This window comes from Pituophis catenifer, unplaced genomic scaffold (genome assembly GCF_029215685.1).
Source record: "Pituophis catenifer annectens isolate HBS135680 unplaced genomic scaffold, rPitCat1.0.hap2 SCAF_13, whole genome shotgun sequence".
Classification (NCBI taxonomy): Eukaryota; Metazoa; Chordata; class Lepidosauria; order Squamata; family Colubridae; genus Pituophis; species Pituophis catenifer.
In genome coordinates, this window is record NW_027256893.1 from 25,356,704 (window position 1) to 25,383,079 (window position 26,376).

Consider the following 26,376-nt stretch of genomic DNA (forward strand, 5'->3'; position numbering starts at 1 on the left):
CGGCGCCGGAGCTCCGAGCAGCAGCCGGTGCGGGCTCCGTCTGCGCGGCCATGAAGCGGGATCGGCGTGGCCGGTTCTTGCCCGCAGCGCTGGCGGCCAGGATCGGGTCAGACCCGCCGCTGCCGGCCGAGATCAGCAGGCCAGAGTCGGTGAGCCGGACGCGCCGCGGACGCGCCGCCGCCGCCGCCCGGGAGGAGAAGAGCGCGTCGGAGCCCAAGCGCTGGGCCTCGCCGCCCTCGGAAGCCGCCGCCGCGCCGGGTGAGCAGAGCTTGGCCTGCGGAAGCCGCCCCGGGGCTGGGGAGGCCATCGGAGGAGCCCCGCGCGGCCGCCGCCTGCTTCCGCTTGGCCTTTGCCAGGGCGCGGGCGCTAGAAGGGCGCTGTCCTCGGCCGGCCTGTCCCGAGCGCCGCCCCGAAGCCTCCCCGCCGCTCGGTTTGGGGCGGAAGGTGCCCGGCAGGCCCAGGTGCGGCGGGCGGAGCGGCGCGGTCGAGTTGCGAGCAACCTGGGGGTCGGGGCGGCCTTTACGTGGCCGGGATGCCTGCAGGGTCCCTAAGCCGCTTCTGGAGGCGGGGTGGCCGCCGCCCGCTTCCTCCGCCGAGCTCCAGAAGGCCGAGACGGCTTCGCCCTCCGAGAGAAGCCCGGAAACGAAACGCAGCAGGCGCAGGCCCGACTCTGCTACAGAGGCAGCGAAGGCTAGTTTGTATCGGGCGGGCTGCGAGCTCTGCGCTCGGATTCGGTCCCGCTTGGGGTGTCCAAGTGAGCGGCCGGGAGACGGCCCTTCGCCCGCCGGCTTTGTTCCCAGAGACGGGGGCCCTGTGCGGGAGGGGATCGGAAAGGTGGAGACTCCCCTCAACTCCGGCTCTGCTGTGAAAGGTCCGGGGGGGCTGGGGGGCCTGGCTGCAGGGAGCCAACTCCTCTCTCGCCATCCCTGCAGGGATCCCCCGGGGCCTGACCACGGGCTTCTGCCGGCTTTGCCACGGGAAGTTCTCCTCGCGGAGCCTGCGAAACGCCTTTGGGGAGCCGCCCGTGGTGAGCGAGGACTCGGAGAAGCAGCGGCGCCTGGGCCAAGCCTTCTTCGCAGACTTCCAGCGGCTGGTGGGGGTGGCCGCCCAGCAAGACCCCGCTCTTCCCCCCTTTGTTTGCAAGAGGTGCCACGCCCAGTTCTACAAGTGCCGCAGCATCCTGAAGGCTTTCATCCAGAAGGTGAACGTCTCGCCCGCAGGACTCCCCAAGCCACGGGGAAAGTAGGTTGAGCAGCCTTGCCCCCCTCTGCCCACCGCCTGAGGGGCGGGCACCTTCTCTGCCCTGCTGAGTTTGCCAAAGCAACCCCGCACTTGTCGGTGGCTTGCAAAGAAGGCTGTTTAATCAAGAGTTCCCTGCTCTGATCTGTCTGCCGTCCCTTCTCTGTGCAGGAACAACCTCGCCCAGCCTTCACTGCCCCTCGCTTCAGCTGGAGAAGGAGAGGCGCCTTGTCTGGGTAGGTGAGAGGCTGAATTCCCCTGGATGGTTTTGCCTGCTGCCTCCGAGCTGAAGGGCGCTTCTCCTTGGCGTGCCCTGGAGGCCTGCCAGCCAAGGATGGTCAGCAGCACAGGCCTTGTGCTCCAGGTGGACGCCAACAGCGAATCTGCCTGGCCATCCTTTGTCTAGCTAGGATGCCAACTTCTGAACCGAGGAGCAAGTTGCATTTCCTCCACAATTCGAGCATTAAGGCAGCTAATGAGCCCCGTAGGGATTTTACTCGGTGTGCTACTTTAAAGCATCTGCATTGGCCTTTAGGATTTCCCAAATGATGTCTTTTGGACTGACTTTCAAAGATGTTGTACGTAGGAGACATTCTAAAGGGACTGATGAGGAAAGTTAGAAGCTGAACTCATTATAATAATTTTTGACCTGGCGCACTTCACGTCAGATGTGGCTAAGTCTAGAAAACTCCCCTTCCTTTAAAAAGAACGGAGAGCCACAAGGGGCATGAATGACGATGCAGGGAAAGCCCCCCTGCCTGCCCCTGGTAGGATTCTTGCAGGACTGTAACCATCGGACTGCAGACTTCCACCTCTCAGTCTGATGCAGTCTTCTGCCTGTTTGAAACTAAAGGTGAGCCTCGCACCACACCTGTAAAATATGCAGGTGTGAAATAGACAGTGCTCAGCTGGTTCATCCTGGAAACACACACAGGCGCCATTTTTGGTTTTATTATTTGAGCGGAAGTGTGGCTGAGAGTTCTGGAAGGGATCCCGTGTCTTCCTAGTCCTAGGGACTGCGCACCCCTGGGAAGGAAGCCATTGGCCGGTCCTCCGGCTGCAGCAGGCCCAGCCCAAACATGGCAGGTTATCCTTAAGCTTAGGTGGGAGGCCGGACCACCCCGTGAGCTCTTGCAGCAGCCGTAACTGGAACGGGATGGCCTTGACCGTAGGCCATTTTTCTCCCTGTGACCTGCAGACCTGATCACCTCCAGCCCACAGTGCCTTCACCAGCTGGTAAGGTGGAGCCATGGCCACGCGGAGAACTGCCCGATGGCACCGAGCCTGCAGAGTGTCTTGTCGTCCAAGTACTGCGGGATCATCAGAGCCGTATGGGGCTGTGAAGAAGGCCACAATTATATCATGAGCACCGACTCGGACTGCAGCACCTTGCTGGTAGACAGTGCCCTGGCTGTCCAGTGGGAACTGAAGAAGGACAGCCCCCAGCATGTGACAGGCAACGGGGTGGCATCTGACAGCTCCGGGGCGGCCATTCCATCGCTGCAACCCCAGCACATTGCTGCTAGAGCAGTGGCTGGCCAGCAGCTGGCAGACAGCGAGATTGCTTTGCCAGCATCCAGTGCAGAAAACCTGGTTCCTGAGAGCCGAGGTTTGCCTTCCTTGCAAGACCCCTCGCAGGAGGACCTGCTCCAAGCGACCTGTCCCCGGTCGGGTAGCCCAGGTAAGAGGGTCGCTTCTGGCAGCGATGGAAGCAGCTACCCCAAGGGAGCGAAGGATTCGAGCTCAACCCAGAGAGACTCCCAGCTGGTGCTGAGTCTGCATCTCTGGGACTCTCTGCCTTTCTGTGTTCCCCTCCTGTCAGCTGATTCTTCTGGGTCCGATGGAGAGGAGGCAATAGCTGTTCAAAGCCTAGAAGACAAATGCTCCTGTCTGCTTCATGGAGCACTTCTCTTGCGCGTTTGTGTTTTGCATTGCTTTTAATTTCTGCCCTGTTAATTGGTTCCTCACCCCTTTTAGTCCAGAGACCCCTCTCCTTCTCAGAAGGAAGCAGGCCGTGGGCACAGAAGGCTGAGACCTTTTCCTCTCTGATGGCCGAGGACCTCGGCATGGTCATGGGAAGGTCGCTGCTCTGCAGGGTTCTCCTCCACCCTCCATAACCGTTGTCGTTTTCGTTTCCCTAGGGCGGCCGAGTGAGAAGCTGGCTCTCTCTGCAGCATCGGATGAGCGGGTAAAAGACGCGTTCAGTGACCTTTCTGAGGGGTGAGAGAAGAGGGGGTTCGAAGTGTCATCTTTGCGCGCATGAAAGTGATGTTGTTGCAGGGAGACATTTGTCACGCCCCACTGAGAGGATTTGGAGGATGTTGGAGACTGTTTGCAGGGAGGGAAAGTGGTAATTGACAGTGGCCGGAGAACAGCCTTTGTTATAAGCTTGTGATGCCTTCTTTGGATAGTTTGACAGCAGCATGCTTTGAACAAGTTCCACTTTAAATCTGGTCTGTCCTATTGTTTATAGGAGTGAGAAAAGAAAGCTTCCTTTTGTAGGAATTTCCAAGCCCAAGTTGAAGCTTTAAAAAACTATTTTGGGGGCTGAGCCCTCACTGAAGCCCCACACCTGGCCACGTTGGTTGGTTGCTGGAAGCCGTTGCATCTGGACATCCTATAATATTTTTGAGACCGGGATTCAGTATGCTGCTCCTGAATCTTCCTTGGTTCAATGGGGATGAGCTTCCACATTTTCCAGGACCCTTTTCAGGAGAGCCTGCAGCTCCACTGGCCTATAAAGTCACCCTTTTTTCAGTGCCATCTTCTGGACAGAGTTGCCTCCAATACCGGAGCACCGACGATGATCCCAGAGACGTCAGGACAGAGTTTGTGACTTATTACAGACTCTATTATGTAATACGGAAGGTGGGGATCCCTTGGTGAATAATCAGCTCAAGCCAAGCCAGGTACTACCATGGGCATACAATCGCCTTTCCTCTAACAGCAGCTGCTCCTTCTGTGGCTTTCGGAAAAGCCTTGTCCACTCCAGACTTTTGGGCTGCAGAACAACAATTGAGGAACTGGCTTGCAAGGGCCATTTTGGCCATCAATCCTTGCCTCTCCAGCTCAAAAGGACCTGGTTGGTGTGACGGGGAAAATAGAGCTGCTAAGCCTGGGTTCGGTGGCTGAACCCAGGCTTACCTGGGAAGCCCCTAATTTTAGAATTTTGCTAAGAATCCTTAGAGGTTGGGGGGACTTGATTGATTATAGATTGGGACCAAACTGAGTAACCATTGCTGGTGGTCCTAAACAAGCGTTGTCTTGAGATGCAGCTAATCACAGTAAGTGACTGGCATCTAGAAGCTTTTCTTCTCTGTCCCAGAATCTTTCCAAGAATTCTCTCAGGAACATCTACGGGCATTTTTTAGCTTTTAGAAGGGATCCTTGCAACCAACAGAAGCTTGAATCCTGATGTTCATGAAAGCTCAGAATGCCAGCATCTGGTTATTTGAGAGGCCTCGTAGCCGCTTCTCTTCCTTGCTCTTTGGTGGCCTTTGCAGGGCCCTTCATCAACCGGCTCTAAGTCACCTCCTTTCAGAGAAATGAGATTCATTGATTCAGAGCTGCTGATCAAGGAAAGCTCACTTGGCTACCAAAAGTCTCTGGAGATTCTGGTCATCCAGGCCACGGTTGTCCCAAGGGTGCTTTTTCAAGAGGCAACTGGACTTCCTTGTTTTTCTTTGAAGACATTTCACTTCTCATCCAAGAAGCGTCTTCAGCTCTGACTGGATGGTGGGGAATGGGAGGATTTATATTCCTTGCAGACAGCTGGTCATTTGCATTCTTTTGAAGGGTTGTTGAGGCCATTTGGAGGTTGTGTTGTCTGGGTCACCTGAGTGGCCCAAATGGGTGTGGAGCCTTCTTGGAAGTGCTGAAAGGACTGTGTTGTAGACTGGAGATAGATGATGTTGTGGCCCTCCCCCTCTGCTGAGAGAGGGCTGTTCAATTTTGACATAGATGGCCTCTATTTTATCAAATTGTATTTTCATTTTATGTATTAAATTCTTGTTTTGCATGTTCACTGGCAGCTGTCTGAAGTTCATTGTAATTAACCAGTGAACCAGTCTATTTTAACTAGTGAAATGGTTAAAAGTCTCTCTCCTTTCTCAGAGAGTCTTCAAATGAGGATGAGAACCACAAGACAGCGCAGTCTTCAGACGACTCTTTTGAGCCTTATCCAGAAAAGAGGTAAGTCTCAGCTCCAGACTGCTGCACCTCCTGGGGGTGGAGATGCCATGGACATTTCCCTTCTCCCCACTCCCAAATCCAGAAGGCAGCACGTGGCGGCCCTGGGAGCCTCCCTGAGGAGAGGACTCCAATCAGTTCTCCTGCTTTCCTCCTTTCCTCTCAGGATGTCCAATAACAGAAAAGCGGAAAGCAAAGACGCAAACGTGGAGGAGCCAAAAACAAGGAAGAAGCCAGGACCCAAACCTGGCTGGAAGAAGAAGATCAAGTGCGAAAGGTATTGGAGGCTGCCCTGGTTAAGGGCCTCGGGGAGAGCCTGCCCGAGCTCTGACCCAGCTGCCCTTTTCTTCTCCAGGGAGGAGCTGCCAAACATTTACAAGTGTCCTTATCAGGGCTGCACAGCTGTGTACAGAGGGGCGGATGGCATGAAGGTAAGCCAGGTCGCCCTGCAAGAGAAGCCAGTCATGGCCAGGGGGTTCCCCAGGAGAGAACATACTTCAAAGTGTGTGTGTGAATTCCTTCCAGTAACTTCCAGTGGCCTTCGCCAAGGCAAGAAAAGATCTGTCTAAAACAAAACACCCATTATGGGGGTTGTGGCCGTGTAGTTAACTGAGGGGGACCCCTGTTTAGAGCCTAAAGAGAAAAACGACTGGCTTATAATTAAAGCTCGCGTTCTGCAAAAGCCCAGGTTTCGCTGCACATTTGATTGAACACATGGAGCTGGTGGATCAAAAGGCACGGTGGCTCCTGCCTATTCAAAACGCCAATGCCCATGCATTGAGAGAAGGGGGGAGGGGCGGAGAGGAGAAGAGCCAGGGATGAACCCGGCAGTGAAGAAGGCCAGAGGATAAGCCACCCACCCTAAAGCCCCCTCTCTGGTTGGGTCTAGAAGCACATCAAAGAACACCACGAAGAGGTCCGGGAGAGGCCCTGTCCCCACCCAGGATGCAACAAAGTCTTCATGATTGACCGCTACCTTCAGCGCCATGTGAAGCTCATTCATACGGGTAGGCCCTGTGACATCAGCCATCGCTCACCCAGCCATCAGCTTGGCAAACCACTCTTGCCACATGATTGGGATTTAGTTTGGCAAAGCTGAAGAAGGCAGGCCCCCTGCCCCTCCCCTCCCCCAGGGACAAGGACTGTCCTTTCCCTGCAAGGATCCCTGTAAGATGAGCAGAGAAGAGACCACCATGAAAGGGGCAGCTCCTAAGAAGACACAGCCCCCTCCCCCCGCCTTTTCTCTGGCTCATCTCACAAGATTCTCAATGGATCGGGACCTCTTGTCTTCCTTCCCTAATCCACTGCCAGTCAAAGGTGGATCCTAAAAAATGGTAACTCAGAGAGGAAGCTTGGGATTCTCCTCACCTACACACACACACACACACACACCGGTTTTCCTGGTCTCACAGGTGAGAGCACCTGTTTGCAGCCAATTCTAGAATGCAATCCAGAAAATACAGAGAGTTTAGAATTCACAATCTAAAAAACCTCATACAAGGCTCAGACAAGGAATAATGGTTTGTTTTCTTCTCCAACCAGAGGTACGCAACTATATCTGTGATGAATGTGGCCAGACATTCAAACAGCGCAAACATCTATCGGTCCACCAGATGCGCCACTCAGGAGCAAAGCCACTTCAGTAAGTGCTGGAGCCAGTCCAGGAGTCTTCCCAGAGCTGCATTTGGGAGCTTTCAGACACAGGGCGACCTCTGGCTGGGCTTACACTGTCAGATGAGATCTCTCTCTCTCTCTCTCTCTCTCTCTCTTCTCACCTCTCCTGAGAAGATTGTTTTTATGCCTTGCATTCCTCTAGAAGGAATGCTGCTTCTAGGAATAAGGTGTCCAAATAACTCTGCCAGAAGGGCTTCCTTTCTGTAAAAGAAAAGCAGCTGCCAGATTTCCCTTAGTGCAAGTATGACTGTCCCACAGGTGCCTGTTTTTCATAAAAGGAGCTTTTTGAATGGTTGATACGGAATCTGGACTCTCTTTCAGATATGGTTGCAAGACCAGGTAGAAGGTAAAGAGCTGAGAACATTTTTACTCACCTCTGCACAGCTGCGTAAAAGCAGGTCCGTCTTGTCCTTTGTGTTCTGCTTTCCTTCTCCAGGTGTGAGATCTGCGGCTTCCAGTGCCGGCAGCGAGCCTCCCTCAAGTACCACATGACCAAACACAAAGCGGAGGCAGAGCTGGAGTTTGCTTGTGACCAGTGCGGGAAGCGCTTCGAGAAGGCCCACAACCTCAATGTTCACATGTCCATGGTGCACCCCCTGACCCAGACGCAGGAGAAAGCCAAGGGGGGGGAGCCAGAGCCCAGAGCGGTGCTGGACACTGTGGAGGGCCAGCCTATCAAGGTAGAACTGAGTGCGCAGCAGGAACCCACCTGAAAATGCCAACACAGCTTTGCATTGATCGCACAGGACAAGAGGTGGCGTGTTTCAGAAGAGACCCTGGGAAATAACTTCTGCTTGCTTGCGAAGAGCTTTCCTTTGCGGTGACGGTCACTCTCTCTGTGCTTACGCTGGCATAGAGAAGCCTCTCCTTTGCCCAAAGGCAGGGTCCGTCTGCCCTTCCCGCTGACGATGATCAAAAGGCATCACGCCTGTTGTAAAGGTGCAAATAGCTCACAAGACACCCATAAATTCCCTGTGATGGATCTCGAGAATGATGGAGACGTGAATCCAGATGTTTTACATTAAATTCCAAAGCCAAGCTCAAAACGAAGAACAGGACATTTGTAACCTAATTTTTATTGTTCAAAGTAATAATTATGCTTGTAATAAATTATTTACACAGTACGCTGGACAGATCCGGCTTCAAGGCACATACTTAATTTGTCCATCTTTGGTTGGGGGAGTTGCAGAAACTCGTTTGAGACCTGGTTGGGGAGGGGGCTTTGGCCTTCAGAAAAGCAGGAGTCCTTCCTCTAGCAAATCCCCACCTGTGCTGATGAGGGCTGCCTTGAGCTCTGGGTCCAGATCCCCACAGAGGCCCAACATCTAGGAAGAGAAAGAGGTGCTGAGGTGGCTCTGGCTTTAAAGCAAAATCTTTAGCAGAGCAGAGAGAGTGGTGCTAGTTCTCTCTTGGGAGGAAAGAATGGCTGTTGAGTGGTGTTGCTTCCAAAACCATCGCCTCAGAGTCCTACAGTGTCCAATCACTACAGGTAAGAGCAGTCAGGGTGGGCCAGAGCAGCAAAACAGGCGATCCTCCCTTAGGAGGAGGAATGAAAAGTCTGGGAAAAAGAAGCTGCACGTCTAGCTAGCCCTTAGGGTCTGTTGTGACTGACCCCGGTGGCTCTGCAACCGGCTTCCTTTTAGCTAGAGAAGGACGAGACTACACCGACCACCTACATGCAGAGTGGAAGCTCTGCCCTCAACCGACGCCTCTCATCCCCCAAACGGCATTTGCAGACAGTGAGGCTGCCTTACTGTCCCAGGAAGGGATGAAGAGGTGAGAGGTCAGCGGATGTGCAAAGAAGGGGGATTCAGGTGGGATTCCTGTCTTCTGGGTGGGAAAGACAGGAACTCCCTCCTGGGTCCACATCTGTCCTTCCAGTTTGCTGGAGCCGATTGAGGCCTGCTGTCTGTGTCTTCATTGCAGGGCTGCAAAGTTTCAACGAAGGCTGGATTCAAAATCCGTGCAGCCCCAGTGAAATTTATAGGGAGAACTTTGTAAACACGTGTGGTCAAGATTAGAGTAGGAAGCACTTTACACTCAGAAAGTCTGAACCGAACCAGGGCCAGCTTCTAGGCTGTTGTGTCTTTCGGATGTCCACAGCAGGCACTCACCTCTTGGAGGTTGGAGAAGCTCCCTGGAGGGTACCGGGGGATTGCCCGGAGTAAGAGTTGCCGCGCTTGCTGGATCAGCAGTAGTGAATCTCCCTAGAAAAGACAGACCAAGTTCAAACCAGCTTTGTAAGAGATTCAGAGTAAGAACTGGAGGGACTGCAGCTGGGTAATGCTTTTCTTTCTCCGGCCATCCTATGTGTCTGGCCTTGTTTAAGTCCTTCCTCAGAAAGGGAGCAATTGTATCACATGTTTAAAAGGACTGAATATATTATTCTTGTTCAGGCACCACTTTGGCTAGCTTTCTGCAGTTGTTTTTAAGCTTTCTTCGGCCTGTGTGTTTGGACTGCCCTCTCCAGAATTCTCAGCCTTTGGCCACGCTGGTTGGGAATTCTGGGAGTAGCAATTCCAGCACATCCTTCCTGTGTGGGAGGGATGCTTTCTATGTTTTACAGTTTCTACATTTTACAGTCAACAGAAATGCAAAATTATTTGCAGCAGCTGCATTTCCTTGGGACGCAGCAGCCCCCCCCCTCCTCTCGTGATATGCGTCCAAATGTGCAGCAGCACCACTCAAGCCCAGTTTGGGGTGCTTCCCAGGTGAGCTGAGTGCTTCCCAGTTACTGGATCGTGGCAACCCACCCATCCAATAGATCAGCCATGAATGCCAAGAAAAAGGAAGGGCCTGGGGGGGGAATGCTGGAGGGCAAACCCAGCCACTCAAGGAACCTGTGTGCTCACGAGATTGCAGATGTGCAGACTTTGCTCCTTCTGGCTCGGTCCAACCATCGTGGCCCGTTCCGTGAAGAGCTGGAGCAGTTGTGCGTACATGTCAAGAGCCACAGGCAGGAATGTTTGCTCTCTGATAAGCTTTTCCACATCAAAGGCGAAGAGCAGGCTGGGGAAAAGTGGCAGATGTTAAGCAGGCAGCAAAGCCGTTCAGGGCATTTCTGCATTGCCCGGAAGAGAGAAAAGATGCAGGCAGAGATCAAGCTGGCCTTTGACGGCCAGCCTGGGGATGATGGAGAAAGAGAGCTCTCTGCACGTGGTCCAGGACAGTTAGTGGGCCAGAATCTTGTGAGAACATTTGAGCAGCTGTCAGAGCATACCAGCAAAGGGAAGCTGGCTAGTCCCAAAGGTTAAGTTGCTGTCAAAGGAAAAGTGAGCGAGGCGAAGGCTTCAGCTGCCCCCCAGAAAGCCCCCTTCTGCCAGCCTCAGAGAGGCAACCCCTCAGTCAGAGTGAGATGGGGGAGTGCTCTTGGGATAAAGAGCAAGGAAAGCCTTTTCTTCTTTCTTTTGTAAGCGATGCCAACGGTTTTGAAGCAAACTGCCTTCTCAGATTCCTTCTGCCATTCTCCCACTGCCCTCCTGCTCCCTGAAGTTCACCTTCTTGTACGCAAAGAGCCCTTCTGAGGTTTACCTGTAGAAGGCAACCGGCAGCATCTTCAAGTGCTGATCAGACACAGCATCACGCAGGGTCTCATAAAGCTCACAGCCTGCAAACCAAAAGGGACAGGAACGCCAGGGCTCATTTTTCAGAGCAACGCTATCGGTCCTGCCCTGAAGCTGCAGCACAGGACGGTTTCTGCACCTTTTCCTGCCGGACAGAAGACAGCCAGCCAGCCAAGCCCTTCTTCCACCAAGCGCTGAAGCACTCTGGAACTCCATTCCAGATCTTTGTGAACATCCGTTCCTTCCTGGAAAAAAGAAGTAAGATAAAGAACATTGCTATTTCTTGATTCTTGCCACAGAGACTGGGCAGCTTTAAGCAAATCCCAGCCTCCTTTGTTCCCCATCTACAAAAAAACTTCTTCAAAGCAACCTCCTGCCCTCTGCGGTCATCTCCTCCAGCCAGTTTACACAGATGATTGCTGTTTAAAAGGATCTGTGTGGAGTTTTAGATGGAGGCTTCAGGGCATGAATCTGCAGCTCTTTAAAGCAGTTCAACCAATATGAGGCAACGCAGAGTCACGGTGGGCTTCCCTGTCGTTTTCCCCATCCCAACCAGCCAGTGTGGAAGTAGAACTCGCCTGTGGGGCCACTTTTGCCGAGATGAAATCCATGACGGAAAAGAAGAGGACGTAGACCAGGAACTGCCAGTTTGAGAACCGCAAACAAAAACAGCCACAATCGTTACTGACTTGAAGCTCGAGCCCCCAGTCCCTCGACCAGACTACCTCCCTCCCCTGGCAGCATTTTTGCAACTTCTGCATTTGGCCGGAACTCTCCCGTAAAGAGACTTTCCTCCTGGAAGTGGAAGCTGAAAGAACTCACCTGCTCTGTTTTGGGCCCCAACTTTCTCAGCACTTCTCCCTTTTCTTCAGGATCCGCTTGCTGCTGGACGGTGAAGTGGAGGAAAGCAGCAGAGACCCAGGCCGTGTTGAAGGGCAGGGAAGCTGCTTCCCATGCGAGGCAGCTAGGAGGCAAAGGCAGAGAGTCAGTGGGAGAGCCGCCCAGTCAATCCTGGAAACTGACCGCTGCTGGCTCCACAGCCCCTTAGCAGTGGGGTTTCTGCTCTCCAAGCGTCACAGGAAGGAACCTCTCAGGTGGCACCTTCTCCTGAAGGGGAAGGGAGGGAAAGCATCCCGGCCACCAGATCAGGCAGGGGCCATAAGAACACTGCTCGAGTTTCTTGGAAACACGTCCCTTAGCAATAGCCTGCAGCCCTGAGAACTGCACTTGCACCAAAGGTGAGTCACTTGACGAGGAGGAGGAAGGGCAGCTGATAAAGGGCATCAAACCAGGGGTGAAATGCTCCCGGTTCGGACCGGATTGCCTGATCCGGTAGCGATAGAGGCGGGTGGTTCGGAGAACCAGCAGCAAAAATCCCTGCGCCCCCCCCCCCCCTCATTGCCCAGCTGAGCCACACAATCATCAGAGGCTTTTTTTTTTAATTTTTAAAAGCATTTTTTCTACAACCTCTTTGGCCGAAAAACTGCTTTTAAAAGTAAAAAAAAAAAGCCTCTGATGATCGCGCAGCTCAGCTGGGATCATCAGAGGCTTTTAAAAGCATTTTTTCTACAACCTCTTCGGCTGAAGAGGTTATAGAAAAAATGTTTTAAAAGGAAAAAAAGCCTCTGCCGATCAGGCAAGTCAGCTGGGATCATCAGAGGTTTTTAAAAGCATTTTTTTATAACCTCTTCAGCCAAAGAGGTTGTAGAAAAAATGGTTTTAAAAGTTAAAAAAAAAAAAGTTGGCCATGCCCACTCAGTCGTATTACACCCCCCCGCAAGCCATGCCCACAGACCCATTACATTTCACCACTGCATCAGACCCATTGAAATAAGGGCCTGTTGGAGGCAAGGGCCACGCGAGGGCAGGTAGAGTTCATTGGGCTCAAGGGAAGAGCTAACAGTAGCCGGAATATAACCCCCTTGACCAGGTCTTTGCTGGGACAGCAGGTGTTGAGTCCCTCAGAGAAGCCCCCCGGCTGCACCGACACAGCTCTTGGACTCACCTCTGGAGAGAAGACCGTAAATCCTTGAGGCTTTGCAGCCCCTGAGCCAAAGGAGCACCAAACAGTCTCTTCCATTGTGAGCAAAGCACAAACTCCAGCCTCGGCCACCATCGCTGGAGGAAGGCAAACAGCAGACATTCACTGAATACAGAAATGGGCAACTTCATGCTGGAGTTTTCTGGAGGTCCTCTGTCCAGGGACTCAATGGATCCTCACCCTCCCTCTCCTTACGATGCAATGGCAACAGTGGCCCCCACGTCTCCCGGTCCCCCAGGCCCACAACCAGCCCCTTTTCAAGCCTTTTGGGGCAGCCGGAGAAAACCAAACGTTACTGAGGTTTTTATGTATGTCTTTATTAAAACAGGCTCTGCATCACTGAAGCATCTTTGAGAAAATTAGAATAATGCATTCATCGTTATCCTCAACCAAACAGAGAAGGTGAGTATTGGGGCTTCGTCCCCCCCAGGGCTGCCCCTTTTTGTTAACGTTTTCTGAAAGGTTTACCTCCAAATCCACCAACGGAGCCTGGCTTACCAGCCCCCCTGAACCACCAATCAATGGAACTGCCCGGAGTTCTTCTTAAGGAGAGTTTCAGAAATGAGGTTGTGAGGAAAGGCCTCTTACCGCAGCAGAACAGAGAAGGATGGGACACCTGGTTTGGCACGAAGACAGCACAGCTGTCACCTCTCGGGCAGGATGGCTGCACTCCAAACTGGTGCTCAGGAGGCCCTGAAGAACAGCAGATCCCTCAGCGTGCAGGAACCCCAAGGGGACCACAAAGAAAGCAATCTTGGCACTGCAACAGCCAGCATCGTCACCATCGTCTTTTAAAAGAATTTGCTGCCTGATTCCCAATGACTTTAAAACACATCCAACCCACAGATCACAGGAGAGCAAGGCCACCCCCTTCCCCCATTCTTCTCCAGGGCAGCCCCCCTCCAGCCGCCGCCCTTGCTGAAGCCATGGGGAAAGGGAGCAGGGGAGCCAGGCTGCCTAGAGAGAGAAGCCACGACCACCTTCCCTTCGTTCTGGCCGCTTCCCATTCTGACACAGTTCTCGGAGAGCCCTCAGCCCCCATTGCCCACTTCCAGCAACCCTCAATGGCTTCTCTTCCGTTATCTCAGGGTGAGTTTCCGGAGAGCAGGACAACGAGGCTCCTCTTTTGGGGTATGTACAGGCCAAGGACGCCTCCATTGCTGGACAGTAAGGGGCAGCTGAGGTATATAGTCACAGGGACCCACATGGAGTGAAATAACAAGCCTTTTTTCAGTCTTCTTTACCCTGAAGAAATGTGCGGTGATGTCATAAGGCAGGGAGCATCCTCTGGAGCAGCTGTTCCTCTGCAACAACATCAGATGGAGAGAAGAGATGAGGAAAGCCTTCCCAAGAAACCTGGCTTGTGCCTGAGCCATATAGAGGAGTCCTCAGCCATTCAGCTACCATGGACATGAAAAGTTACTCGTCCTCAAAGTTGGCTGCCACACCACCCCTGCGGTCATGTGATCGCATCTCCAGCACCTGGCAACTGCCTCACATTTACGACCGGTTGCAGTCACATGATGGTTTTCCAGTTTTCCAGCAAAAACCACTCATAGGATAAGCTGGATTCAGACTCATGACCAAAATTCTGGACACAAGTCGAAGACCACCTGCACTTCAGGTGCTTCTGCTATTTAATGAAGGAGCAGCTGATGGCAGACCCTGTACTAGATGTTGCTCCTCCAGACAAAGCAAGCTAGAAAAGAAATCCCTAATAAACACCCACAGGCCTGAAGTGCCAGTTTGTCCCTCTTTTCAGCATGCCTCCTGTGTCTGGAGGGAGCAGGCCAGGTTGCCTCAAGCCGTCTGCCTCTCCCAGACTGCAAGAGAGATCGCTTGGGGCGTTCCCAAGGACGCTGCTGGGCTCTCGGAAGTGATACACACCAGTTCCGTGTTTACAAAAGAGAAAAAGCCTTCACAGGCCACAACGATTTCCCCTCCTCTCTTCTGCGTTGCCACAAGAACAGACGGAGGCAGGCTTAAGAGGATCCTGAGGAAAGAACAAAGTCCCCTGAAGCGAAGCCCAGCCCAACTCAGCCGGGGACAGCTGGGCCTTCCTGCCCCCATTGGCCTGTAAGTGGGGGGAGACTGCAGGTGTGTCCTCCTCCCTGTGCATTCACCTGGTTTGGGACAGCAGCTCCTGCTGCCGGAGCAGCCGGTCTCCCAAAGCAGCCCCAGTTCCCAGAGCCCTCAGCCTCTCCCGGAACACTTGGAACAGGAAGTGCTCTTTCATGCCTCTCCTGCGCTCCAGCTCCAGCTCCAGCACCAGCTCCTGAAATCAAGGCACACCTCTGAAGGCCTCCTCTCCTCTGCAGCACAGGGAAGCGGAAAGCGGGTGGGACAGGGGAGCCAGTCCCTGCCCACACATCCAGGCGGCTGATAGGCCAACATAATGGGCTGAAGTATCACAACCCAGAAATGCTGGAAAAATAACAAAATCCTGACAGCCGTTGTTTGCATTGTTATGCAGGGAACCCTGCACTCTCTGGAAGAGAAAGGAGGAGGAGGAGGAAGGACGCCTGTTCCAACCGGATGATGGAGCAGCTTGGCTATGACTCCCCAATGCAGCCAGGTGGAATCCCAGCATTGGGCCAGCCCGGACGGACTGACGGGAGTTGGACATCCACCACGTCAGGGGGGTGGGGAGGGGATAGCCCGGAGGAGGCTGTTCCAGACAGTCCCACCCTGGAGTGTTTCTTCGCTGTCCCACAGTCATACAGAGGATGGAATCCCATTGCCAGCCACTGCCTCTTTCAATGCAGCAGCGCACCTGGGCATGCCTTCTCATGCACTCTTAGCAAAACGGTGGGCAGAGCCAGGTCAGACTAGCAGGCACAGCCCAGCTGCCACGTACCTGGGCCACAACGCTCGTGGGCTAGAAAGCCCCTTGGCCACAGCAATTGCTGAAGAGGCCCACCCAAAGCTCATGGAAAACATTCACAGGAAAAGGAGACGAAACAAAAAGTAGCATACACAACCACACCACCTGAAATCTGCAGTAGAGATCAGGGTTCCCTCTTGCAGGGGTCAGGGAACACTTGGGGTTTGTCTGGAGACTGCAGGCTTCCGTCTCTGTCCTAGAATTCAAAGCAATATAAAGTTATACAAACCGTACATACATAAGATACAAATACATACAAATCATGGCATTTCCTAGAAAAAATAAATAATGGGGGATACATTTTAATATGCCTTGGGCTGGATCCAGATATAGTCAGACAATGTCTTCATTCCAGATCACTCAGTGACTTCAGGGGATCTGTTGTTAGATATGAGGCGGTCTGAATCCAATCTTGGAAAAATGCATTAGTAATGAACTAAACCATTGGAGGAGTGGTTGAGTAAAGAAAAAGATCAACCATAAAGAATATTTGCATCAGATCTGTAGATACCGCATAACTTTTGTTTTATAGAACTAATCCTAGGCAACAGATACAGACTATCATTTGATTGCAGAAGGAGCTCTTATGTCAGAAAAGCCCCACTGCCCGACAAGCAAATGCTTCAGAAAAGCAGTTTACCTCTGAAGGAAATCCAGAATGGCGCTGATAAAAAGCGCCCCCATCTCTGTCAAGTCCCCACCACAGCCTCCAGCTGCAACAGACCTTGGGAGGTAATGCTGATGCAAAGACCAGGAATGGAACTCCTGCCTGTTGAGGGATCAAAAGCCCAGTTGGGGGGGAGGGGGGCGGCGGCACAGAGTCAAACAAACAAGTGAGGAAATCAGAAGAGAAGTGGTACTACATCTGCTAACAGCAGCCACCGCACGATTAAACTGTTTGGCACAATTAAGCTGGTCTTGAATAAGGCCATGGTGTTCCCCTCCCCAAATAAACACACTCTGTTGTTTTACAGTTGTCTCAGTGATGGCAGTCCCAAACTAGACCCCCGACTCACAAACGAGCACTAATGAACGGCCCAAATTATCTCCTTGGAGCGTTAAGGCAGCTCGCTCTCACCTCTCGTTAGCAGAAAGCAGGTCTTGGTCAGGAAGGACTTGCAGCTCCATCTTCAACCACTCAGGGAGAGTCAGCTGGAAGAAGGGCAAAGGTAGCCCAGGCAGAAAGGCAAATGATCTGCCTTCCAAGGGCAGCAGGGATGGGGGTCGGTCTCAGCCCAAGAGCCCTGCAAAATCTCACCACCCCCAGTTGACCCTCAAGGCTCCGCGGTGGTCTTTACCTGGAAGGCTTCCTCCCGCAGGAGTTCCTGGAAACGGGTTTGTTTCCACAAGCCGAGGGCAGCCTTTTGGTAGCAGGGAGGAAGGCAGGAGAGCATTTTCCAAGGAAACGCAGCCGAGTCCCCTTCGTAGCCAGTTTCTCGCGCTTCCAAGCAAAGCCGTGGCAAGACATACTGGAGCTGCGAAGCAGAAGAGGTGGCCCACGGTGTTGCCCGGACATTCCATAGGGCCAAGTGAAAATGAAGAAACCCTCCTGAATTCTGCCTCCTTGAGGGTGTCGCTGAGAAAACTCCTCAGGCGCAAACTGAGACTGGCCGTTGCCACCACCAAGACCTACACACACACACACACACGCTTCCTTTCCACCCAGTTTCTCCTCTTCAGTCAGTCAGGCAGCTACAGAAACTAACTTGGTGGCATGACACTATTTATTCATGCCTCGCTTAGTTATTAGGCCGGACAGGCACATGTGAGATGCTGGGATACAAAAACTCCTTGAATGAGGAACAAGCAGTGCAACTTCGGGGAGGCTGAGCTAATAAGGCTGCAGCCACCACCAAATTCTGAGCTGTCATCAGGCGGGACCTTGAACAATCCGGGCGAGTCCCACCCAGCACCAGGTCCCTGCACAGGAATCCCAGCAGGAGGAAAATGGAGGCAGATGGGATTGAATTTAGGGCAGGGGAAAAAAGTTACCTTTTTCATGAAGCCTGGATGAAGTACGGAACAAAGGTGCTCGTGGGAAAGGGAAGGAAACTTGCACAGAAAGTATGAAATTGCTGCAGTGCAAAACCTGCAGAAAAGGGGTGGGGGAAGAATCATTTGTGGGACCAGCTTTTCCCACAGTTCATCCCCCTCTTCATTTGAGGAACAATATTTATGCAGCTCTTTCTCGCCAGCTGTTAGATTTGATCCAACAATGCTGAGAGAGAGAGCAGTTCAAGAAACGACACCAGGCAGTGTCCGCTATTCCATTCTGGCCCTCCATTTTTATAAAATGCCCTAACAGCTGGCCGAGTGCTTGGCCCCAAAGCGTGGCACCATCTTCCCTATGAAAGGGACGATTTATGGCCCAGATGGAGAGAGGGGCTTACCGCAAGCAGAAGAGAGCTGAATCTCCAGACCTGGGTGCCAACAAATAGTCCCACAGTCCAGCAAGAGGAAGGTCTGTGTGAAGAGCTGCTTGAGGAACTGAGGGGAAGCAGAGGTCCACAGGGGGGAGCAGGGGCTCGGCCTCGTTGAAATGGACCACGAAGGCAGCCAGGCCCAGGACGTGAGCATCACTCAGAGAAGGTCCCTGCAATCAGCAAAGGGGGAGATTGCCAGGTCAAGGCCTGTCAGTGCACCAGATGGAGTCAACTGGCATCAAGAAACGCCATGAGATCTTCACCGATTCACAATCCTGCAGAACCAACCTGGTGGTAGAGAAGTTGACAGAGTCGGCTCAGCAAGGAGGACAAGAGGGGGCGGTGCCCGCAGATCATTTTCACGAAGAGGGAAGGCCAGGGCCCTTGCCTGTGGGGAACACAAAGAGCGTACTGTGGCACAACTGCGAGGATGAACATGGGGGGGGTGCGTAAATGTTTCAGCGTAGACACTGCAAATAAGCCAGAATCTGTTTTACCTATCAGGAGGCAGGAAGAAAGAGGCAGCCATGACATCCTGACAGAAGGACGCCAGCAGAAGATCAACAGCCTGGAACACAGACACAGCTGGCTCACATCTAGCCCTTTCTGTTGAAGAACTTCTGGGCCCAGCTAAGCTACGGTTCTGAAGAAGTGAGAGGGACGTGCCCTTCCAGACCCCCAGCTGCCCTGCCCACCCCAGCCACACGCTCCCCTCCGCACCCCTTGATCTGCTGCACCAACTTCAGGAGCCGAAAGATCCAGTCTGACCCTCAAGGTCAGGGATGCTGCTTCATCGTCATCTGTCACGTGTCCCAAAACCTCCATCAGCTTCCCAGAGATGACCGCAATCTGGGCCGGAATGGCTGTAACACAGGAGAGCCCATTCCAGAAAAGCAGGCGGGGGAGTGGAGAAAGACTCCTGTGAACCACCCAGGAGCAGCAGAAGAAAAGGCAAAATTGTTCCTGCCGAGCTGCTGAATTTCTTTAATGAGTTTTTGAAAACCTGGCAAACACCTTCTTCTCCTGCCAGGGGAAGAAGCAGCCACATGCTTTTGACAAGCTGGGTTCAAAGGATGCTTTCCAAAACCAAAATGTTGCTTGAGTGATCTAAATGGATCTGGGCTAGACCTACATTTAATCAATATACCAAAAATGGAGCAGAGATTTCCCTGGATCTTTGGCTGAAACAGAGTCCGGCTGCCCCAGGGAATTTCCGAGAGTCACATCTCACAGTGTCATTCCAACGCTGCCATGTGAACGAGCTCAGAGGTCCTCCAATGTTGCTCAATTACATGAGAAAAGGGTTTCTCGATATTGGCAACTTCAAGAGGCCCGGACTTCAACTCCCAGAATTCCCTAGCCAGCGTACTCCGCCTTAGAGGCTCAGGGAAATCCTCTGCTATTCTCTGCCCATTTTCTTTCCCAGGGATCCAGCCCCCTGTACCTACCACCGTGCTTGTTTGCGTCTGTGACGAGTAGCCTCAGCGCTTCGAGTTCGGCCTTTAGTCGCTCCAGGGGTTCCTTGGGGCCCCCCACCTCTTTTTCAGCCGATCCCTCTGAGGGGCAGAGAAAACAGCTTTCGATCATAGAGAATGTGGGAAACGTGGTCTCAAATATGGGCGGGGGAGAGGGAGACCCAGAGAGAGAGACAGGCTGGAAGAAGCTTGCAGCCTTGGCCACCTAAAGCCTTTTCATCCCCGCCTGGAACTTCAAAGCTCACAATCTGAAGTTTCAGTAGTTTGACAATGTAACCTCAGTCCAGCCAAGACTATTATGGGGTGCTGGGCTGACATAGGGGACCTGTTGCTGCCTGTCATTCTCTCTGTCTCTCCCTGGCTGCTCATCCTAAATACCTGATCACAATTTTTGTGCCTGACAATTGCAGCCCTTGTCAGATAACCAAACTGAAGTATTTCAGCTCCTTGCAAATTGCCTGAAGAAATCAAGGGTTCCGGGCATTAATCCTGCATTAATCCTACATACCAGCAGCTGTTTGGAGTTTAACTGGCAATGCCATTCTATATGCATCAATCTGGTAGGATTAAGGGACAAAAAGCAGCCAAACTGGCTGGTCCAGTGGTATCCAGAAGCCACAAGATGACTCCTGCAGCCACTAGAGGTCGCCCTCCACCAAACCAGCCATCGGCTGGGCCCCTGCAGGTCAGACCGATTCCTGACTTGGAGCATGTGAGACGGACTGCAGCATCTCAGGTTTTGCAACTCTTAAGAATGGCACCACCTTGTGCTGCACTGGTCCCAGTAACTACAGAGTAACTCCGCAGGCTCACCCACCTCGGAGCCTCAGAATTCTCCCTGCCCTGAAGCTCTTTGATGACTCAAGTACCAGATGCCCAACGAGGCTGGCAGGCCTTGCCCCACTTTTCTGCAAAAAAGATCCATGCCAGGGCCTCAACTCTGCCACGTACTTCCCTTTCTCGTCACAGAAGCAAGTCAGCATGGGCAGGAGACATGCACACAACACTGAGGAAACGAGTTCAGGAGGCTCACCTCGCAAGGGCTTCCTTTTAGCAGCTTCGCATTCTTCCAAGTAAGTGGCATAGGCATTCGGAGAGATTTTTTCAGCCCTAGTTTAGAAGAATAATTGTTTTTCCTCCAACACTCCAAGTTGCTGCATGCCAAATGTTTAGTGACTTTCCTCTCTCTTTCCCTGTTTTCTCCAAACTCAAGGCAAATGTCTTTCCTCTAAAATGCAGCTGAGACGGCAGACAGTCAGTCGTGGGCGCCTTGTGGCACCTTCAACCTCTGGAATCTCTTCCTAAAACAACCAGGTGCCGGATGGAAGAGAGGAAACCAATAGAGTCGTTGGGGACAGGTCTGAATAGGCAAAGAACCTGTTCTTAGTCTTACAGTACCCTATTGACTGAATAGTGAAATGATAAAAGGGAGGGGGCGCTGAGCCCCCACCCAAAAAGCTTTTAATTAACGTTAGAAAGGGCTCCTCTTGAAAGAAACTTGCTCCTCTGATCCTGGGTTATATGGCCAAGGGAAAGAAATTGCTAATTGCTAAAAGAAAGTAGTAATCCCTTTTTAGTTATTTTGTGAAAAAGCAATGGCCAGAGTTTTTCTGACTAGGGAAGCAGCAAAATCACAATAACTATGGGCAGAATATTTGTATAATACGCTCTTATTAGCAGAACCCCTTGCTGGCTGCAAAGAATGGCAGTCGTTCTAAATTAAAGTAAGATTGAAATCCAGAGTAATATAACTGGGATTGATTAGATTACTGTATGCAGTTAACAAAGCAGAACAGATCACAATACAAGCAAGCCAAAGTTAGATCAAATGACACAATGCTTCCCATTAAAAAACTGAGGAAAAATGCCCTTTATCGCAAATGTTGCTTTCCTACCTCTTGAGGGCTTCTATCAAAGTCATGCGAGTGTCAGGGGTTTCAGGAAGCTACAGAGATAATCATAAAAGAAGTCGGTATGAATCTCCCATTGCAAAGTTAACACATTGTAGGCATTTCTATCCTGCAGGTTATTTGAGGGAGTTTTCTGTTAACGGAACAGCACTCTGAACAAAAAAAGATCAAAACCAAAATATTTAAAGATTCCACTGGACATGAACAACGGAAAAAAGAAAACTCACCACTCGTGGTACAAGCAAAGCAGGAAGAAAACGGGAGACGTAATAGGACCGCCTAAAAATACTAAGACAGAAGCAGGCAGATGAATCACAGTAAGCCACCCAATCACCCAAGATTAAGAACAAATAAATTTAGGAGTAAAAAACAGATTATAAATGTAAACATGGCACTCTGAATTCCTTCAATTTGTTTAAAAACAAATCGTGTCTTCCAGCAAGATCCTCCTCTGTAGTGAGCCTCCTCTGTCAAAGAGCTTGCCCCCTGGGTTGAGATGCCCCCCAGATCTGCCCCTCCCCACTCTGCAGCTGGGAAGACCTGACCCTTCTAAAATGAGACCCCCTTTTTTCATTCCATCCAGTGGGTTGTGTTTGCCACTTTTTCATCTTTACTGATTTGATTGTAATTTGATTGTTGTAAGCCACTCAGAGGAGTTGGGCAGCATAGAAGCTTAATAAATTTTCTGTAAATATGCCAAACGGAAATTGTTGGGCTTGCAATTTGCTCTTGAAAGTATATCTTTTTAAGCGAGAACCTGACATTTTTGTACTTTTGGGTTTTTTCTCCTCCCTTGAAGTCTCTCTGCAAACAGCCCCTTTCAGTGGTCTTTCCTTCCACCCTCAAAAGGGGAGACCTTACCTGGCTTCCATCACACTTGCTGGGATTTTGCCAGTATTCCGGAATATCTGGATGGCCTTTTCAACATCCCGAAGAGCTTGACAGGATGGCTACATCACACACACACCACAAAAAGAAGAACACCTGTTTTGCACAACTGCCCAGGTCAAGGGAGACTGTCTCATGATGGGAGAGAAGAGTTTGGGTGCAGGGCAAGCATTGGGCAATAGGGAGGACACCAAAACAACAGAAGAGACTAAGACGGCCAAAGCACCAAGGAGAGTAGATGCTGCTAAGCATGCAGGGAAATCAGGCAGTTTGAGGCCTATGTGCTCCGGCACACGGTTTCGGGGAGCGCAACTGGAGTGCTCAGAATGGGCATGAGCTACCCTCACAGGCCACAGCTTGAAAGACAAGAAGCATCTCTCATCAGACTCATCTTTCAACGGCCAGCTGCACATTCCAAGATCGGAGGCTTTGGGGAAAGAGCTGGAACCACAGATCCTCCGAGTACACACACACACACACACACACCGTTTTGAGCCCCAAACCTCAGAGGAGACATCCCAGCCGCCTACAATTTCTGAGCACATCACAGCTGGCTAAACAGTTTGCGGTGGAATATCGTAATCCCCCTGGTCCATTTTGCAGATAGGGAGGTGAAATCTGCCCCTATTAGAGGTTACCATGACAACAAGTGGCAGCATTTATTGGGCTGAGGTCTGAGTCCATACCTGGGAGGCTTCCTTGGTGGAAGAGAGATTCTCATAGAGGCCCATGTCTTCTAGCGACACCTGGGGAGACAGGCAGAGAGAGCTGGGGGGGTGGGGCAGCACGGAAGGCCATGGGCACATGGACGGGGTGGGGTGGGGGGAGGACCTTCTACCACCCTCCACCATTTGTCCCCCAGCGAGGGGGAGGCACCTTGAGATCTGCCAGGCGAGTTTTGGCCAATGTGATGTATTCCAGCAGGAGGGACCGGTACTTGCTGGGCACAAATGGGGGATGCAGGAGGTGGACCTAGAAGGTTTCAGACAAGGTGAGGCACAAAGCAGATATGTGCCCTCCCCCCCCATTCCAGATGCATCGAAGCAGCAGGTCTGCGCTGCACATCTGAGACTCTGGGGAAACTGGTGGGGGGACCATTTCCTTGCCCACTCCCACCCCCACCCCCACCCCGGGGCCTGGATGTTGTTGTCCTGGTCTTTCTTTTGGAGGCGGGGAGCTCCAGGAGTGGCCAAGGATGGGAAGTGAGGGTCCTTTCCCCAGACCTGACAGACGTGCACCTGGCCCCGTTTTGCACCCTCGTTCTTTGCAATGGCCCCAGGGCAGAAATGGACAGAGTGGGGTTCACGCTGCTTTGACAGCTTCCTCCAAGGTAGCATCTATTTGGTTTCAATTCCCATAATCCCCAGCCAGCCTGGCCTTTGGGCAACGGTTCAATATGCCCAGAGGTAGCCAGCCCTAGCAAATCTCGAAGCCCACTCGCCGAGGAGCGAAGGCAGTGCCCACCTTCAGGTACTGGGGAGCTTCGAAGGGAACCAGCTGTGACAAGAACTTGAAGAAGAAGATGAGCGCCTTCTTGCTGCTGCCATGGAGGCTGCTGCCATTCCCAAAAGTGAGCTGGAAGCAGAGAGCGATGCCTGGAGCCCAGCTGGCCAGCATCCCACCCTTCCTCCCTGCCCCCAATGTCCAGCGCAGCTGCCTGGGACCCTCCATGGACCAAGCAGCCTTGCTCAGCTGAGTAGGTGGCACGTGGCCTTTCCGTCCACCTTCCCCCGGGTGTACCTGGACCGAGGCCTTGGAATGCCTGAAAGAAGGCAGGGTCACAAGGCTGCAGCTTGGCTCTCCTTGGGCAGCCTTCTTCCGCTTGCCTCCTCCAAAGCCTGCAGGCCCAGGACCCTCCTCCCCAGGAAGCCCCCCTGTCCTTGCAAGGAAATCCCCTCGTGGCTCTCACCTTAAACCATTCTGCGTAAGGGGGGAATAAGGCCGGGCCTTCCAAGGCTGCTTGGCGGGCGATTAAGAACGTAGTGATCAAGCTCTCCAAATCGTAATTCGCAAAGGCCTTTCTCAAGAGACCACCCAGGAGGTCTAGGAGAGACACAGGACAGTCTCAAACTCGCTACCCAGCTGCAATTAGAGAAACTTGACTCCTGAAGCCATAGTTTGAGGCCAAATCACGATCTAGCAGTTTTCAGGGTCTCCCAATTCCCAGCCGCTGCCGGTACCTTTAACCAGCTGATCTGCTTGGGAGTGGCAGACTAAGAGGGTAGAGACGCACGAGAGGACGTGATGCCAGTTTACTTCGCTTGTCTCCAGGACCTGCTGCAAGCGCCGAGTCAGTTCCTCTGGCTGGAACGCCACGAAGACCTGGAATGGGGCGGAATTGCTTTTGAAATTGTGGGGAGAAGCTTTCTGAATGCTGAGTCCTAACCGCCCCCCAAGTGACCCTTCTGCTCAGGAGGTCAGAAGTGAGGGGTTCTTAAGACCTCGCCATGGATATTGGCAATTTTTCATATTCCCCAAGGAAAACTCCTACTCTTCCTCCCGCCCTGCCCTTTGTTCCTTTCCCCTCCCGCTGTTGAGAGCCTCCCTCTGCCCTGCCGGCTTCTTGCAGAGAGAGCTGCTGGTGCACTCGCTGGCTTTCCTGCCCTTTTGGGCCAGAGAACCGGTTCTGTAATAATTGAAAGGAATCGTTTCCGAGTGGTGCCAATGCTGCCTGGGTCGCATGGCAGGCACCGTTCAATGAAAACTGGTAAAGTGCAGCCTGACTTATTAAGCAGCGTTCCCTGGAAAGGAGCACATACTTTGCGGTATAAGGTAGCAAGCAGCAAGCTGGTCCTGGCAAAGCTCCATTCCCTCTGCAGATGGATGGCATCCGAGACTGCTCAGAGAGAGGGAGGGGAGGAAACGCTGGTTTCGCAGAACAGTAAGAGCCAGACTGCAGAAGGAGCCTCTTCACTGGTTTGTTTCTGGCAAGATAGGCAGGCCGTTCCTTCCTTCCGTGAGGCTCTTCAGAACAGCCACCCCACACCCCATCCTTCCCTCCCTCCTCCCCCAATCATTGCAGAATTTGAGACGGAGAGCGGCCAGGCTCTAAGACTCTGTCACCTTGCCAGAACGGCAGAATGCCAGAACAGCGAAAAAGGAGATCTCAGACCAGATCTATCCATTGTTTAACTTTTCAGCTGTTTGCCCGAGTTCCATCACCAACTTCCAGAGGAGCCTACCCTGCCCTGCCCTGCCCTGCCCCACTACAGCCCAACAGCTGCTGAATGGACAGTCCCAGAGCTGGAGAGTCGCATTAACTATTAACAACAATTAAAACGTGCATTCTGGCATTGTCATCACTTGAAGAACTTGCTTGACTGAGTACCAATGAATGTATCCCTCAAAATACATGACAGTTAAAAGGAGAAACGAGACTCTGCAGGTAGGCATATTCCAACCACACAGTTGGACCCTATCGATTCATCAGCTCGGCCTTCAAAGGCACGCTGGATAAAAGTGCTGGCAGGGTCTTATGGGGAGCTGGTCCAGAGCCCGCTGGGATTCCCAGAGGCAGCAGGGAGTCCTGCAAAAGACCTCCCTCATCCCTCACCTGGCCCTCTTCTGGGGATCCTACCTGTCAGATGGGGATTATAGGTAAGCACACGGGTGAAGATGTGCCCGAAGAGGGGCTGCAGAGACTCCGGTGGAGCCATGCCTTGGAAAACCACCAGGCTGTATACTTGGAGCCTGCACACAAAAGGGGAAAATGTCTCAATAGGCAAGAACAATGAATTAGCAGGCTTGAGAATTACTGCTAATTGCTCCCATTTATTCTGTAATAGGCATTTACTAGGAGGCCTGTAAATATATGATAAATATTTATTTTCTGATTATTGCTCAAGTCCTTGGCAAAAAACACAAAAGCATGCTATTATTAGTAAATATAACAACACAATTCAGTGGGCAAAACTTTGGCCCGACAGAGAATTGCTGCTGGAAACAGGAGTTCCATTTTAAGAGAGCATCACACTGCTTTGTACACAGGGAATGAAGCCACTTGGGAAATACACAAACGGATCTCTTGCAGAGCTCAGAAATGCTCTTCCCCCAGTTGGCATCTCTCCAACCCTTCCTCTCCCAGCCTTAAC

At 52.2% G+C, this 26,376-nt stretch overlaps 2 protein-coding genes across 2 annotated transcripts in view; one reads left to right on the forward strand and one right to left on the reverse strand.

Moving 5' to 3' along the window:
* ZNF276 (zinc finger protein 276) lies at positions 1-8,251 on the forward strand. The gene is made up of 11 exons (XM_070953060.1): positions 1-258; positions 933-1,242; positions 1,411-1,475; positions 2,438-2,920; positions 3,381-3,459; positions 5,353-5,430; positions 5,594-5,704; positions 5,783-5,858; positions 6,317-6,434; positions 6,970-7,069; positions 7,538-8,251. Exons 1-11 carry the CDS (start codon positions 51-53, stop codon positions 7,812-7,814), a joined length of 1,905 nt encoding a protein of 634 aa, XP_070809161.1. The 5' UTR covers positions 1-50; the 3' UTR covers positions 7,815-8,251.
* Positions 8,190-26,376, reverse strand: part of FANCA (FA complementation group A) — a 23,921-nt gene continuing 5,734 nt past the window's right edge. The window contains exons 11-43 of the mRNA XM_070953054.1: positions 25,863-25,975; positions 25,045-25,121; positions 24,466-24,607; positions 24,195-24,328; positions 23,750-23,860; positions 23,162-23,257; positions 22,972-23,031; positions 22,259-22,347; positions 21,625-21,685; positions 21,383-21,432; positions 20,521-20,597; positions 19,461-19,568; positions 18,733-18,875; positions 18,510-18,580; positions 18,301-18,400; positions 17,980-18,182; positions 17,582-17,678; positions 16,888-17,064; positions 16,668-16,741; positions 16,230-16,358; positions 15,695-15,791; positions 14,829-14,980; positions 14,593-14,698; positions 13,950-14,009; positions 13,294-13,398; positions 12,670-12,782; positions 11,487-11,628; positions 11,243-11,305; positions 10,804-10,909; positions 10,633-10,708; positions 9,954-10,110; positions 9,216-9,308; positions 8,190-8,426 (exon numbers count right to left, since the gene is read on the reverse strand). Coding sequence (XP_070809155.1) covers positions 8,331-8,426; positions 9,216-9,308; positions 9,954-10,110; positions 10,633-10,708; positions 10,804-10,909; positions 11,243-11,305; positions 11,487-11,628; positions 12,670-12,782; positions 13,294-13,398; positions 13,950-14,009; positions 14,593-14,698; positions 14,829-14,980; positions 15,695-15,791; positions 16,230-16,358; positions 16,668-16,741; positions 16,888-17,064; positions 17,582-17,678; positions 17,980-18,182; positions 18,301-18,400; positions 18,510-18,580; positions 18,733-18,875; positions 19,461-19,568; positions 20,521-20,597; positions 21,383-21,432; positions 21,625-21,685; positions 22,259-22,347; positions 22,972-23,031; positions 23,162-23,257; positions 23,750-23,860; positions 24,195-24,328; positions 24,466-24,607; positions 25,045-25,121; positions 25,863-25,975 — 3,478 coding nt within the window. The 3' untranslated portion in view covers positions 8,190-8,330. The remainder of the gene's footprint in view (positions 8,427-9,215; positions 9,309-9,953; positions 10,111-10,632; positions 10,709-10,803; positions 10,910-11,242; positions 11,306-11,486; positions 11,629-12,669; positions 12,783-13,293; positions 13,399-13,949; positions 14,010-14,592; positions 14,699-14,828; positions 14,981-15,694; positions 15,792-16,229; positions 16,359-16,667; positions 16,742-16,887; positions 17,065-17,581; positions 17,679-17,979; positions 18,183-18,300; positions 18,401-18,509; positions 18,581-18,732; positions 18,876-19,460; positions 19,569-20,520; positions 20,598-21,382; positions 21,433-21,624; positions 21,686-22,258; positions 22,348-22,971; positions 23,032-23,161; positions 23,258-23,749; positions 23,861-24,194; positions 24,329-24,465; positions 24,608-25,044; positions 25,122-25,862; positions 25,976-26,376) is intronic.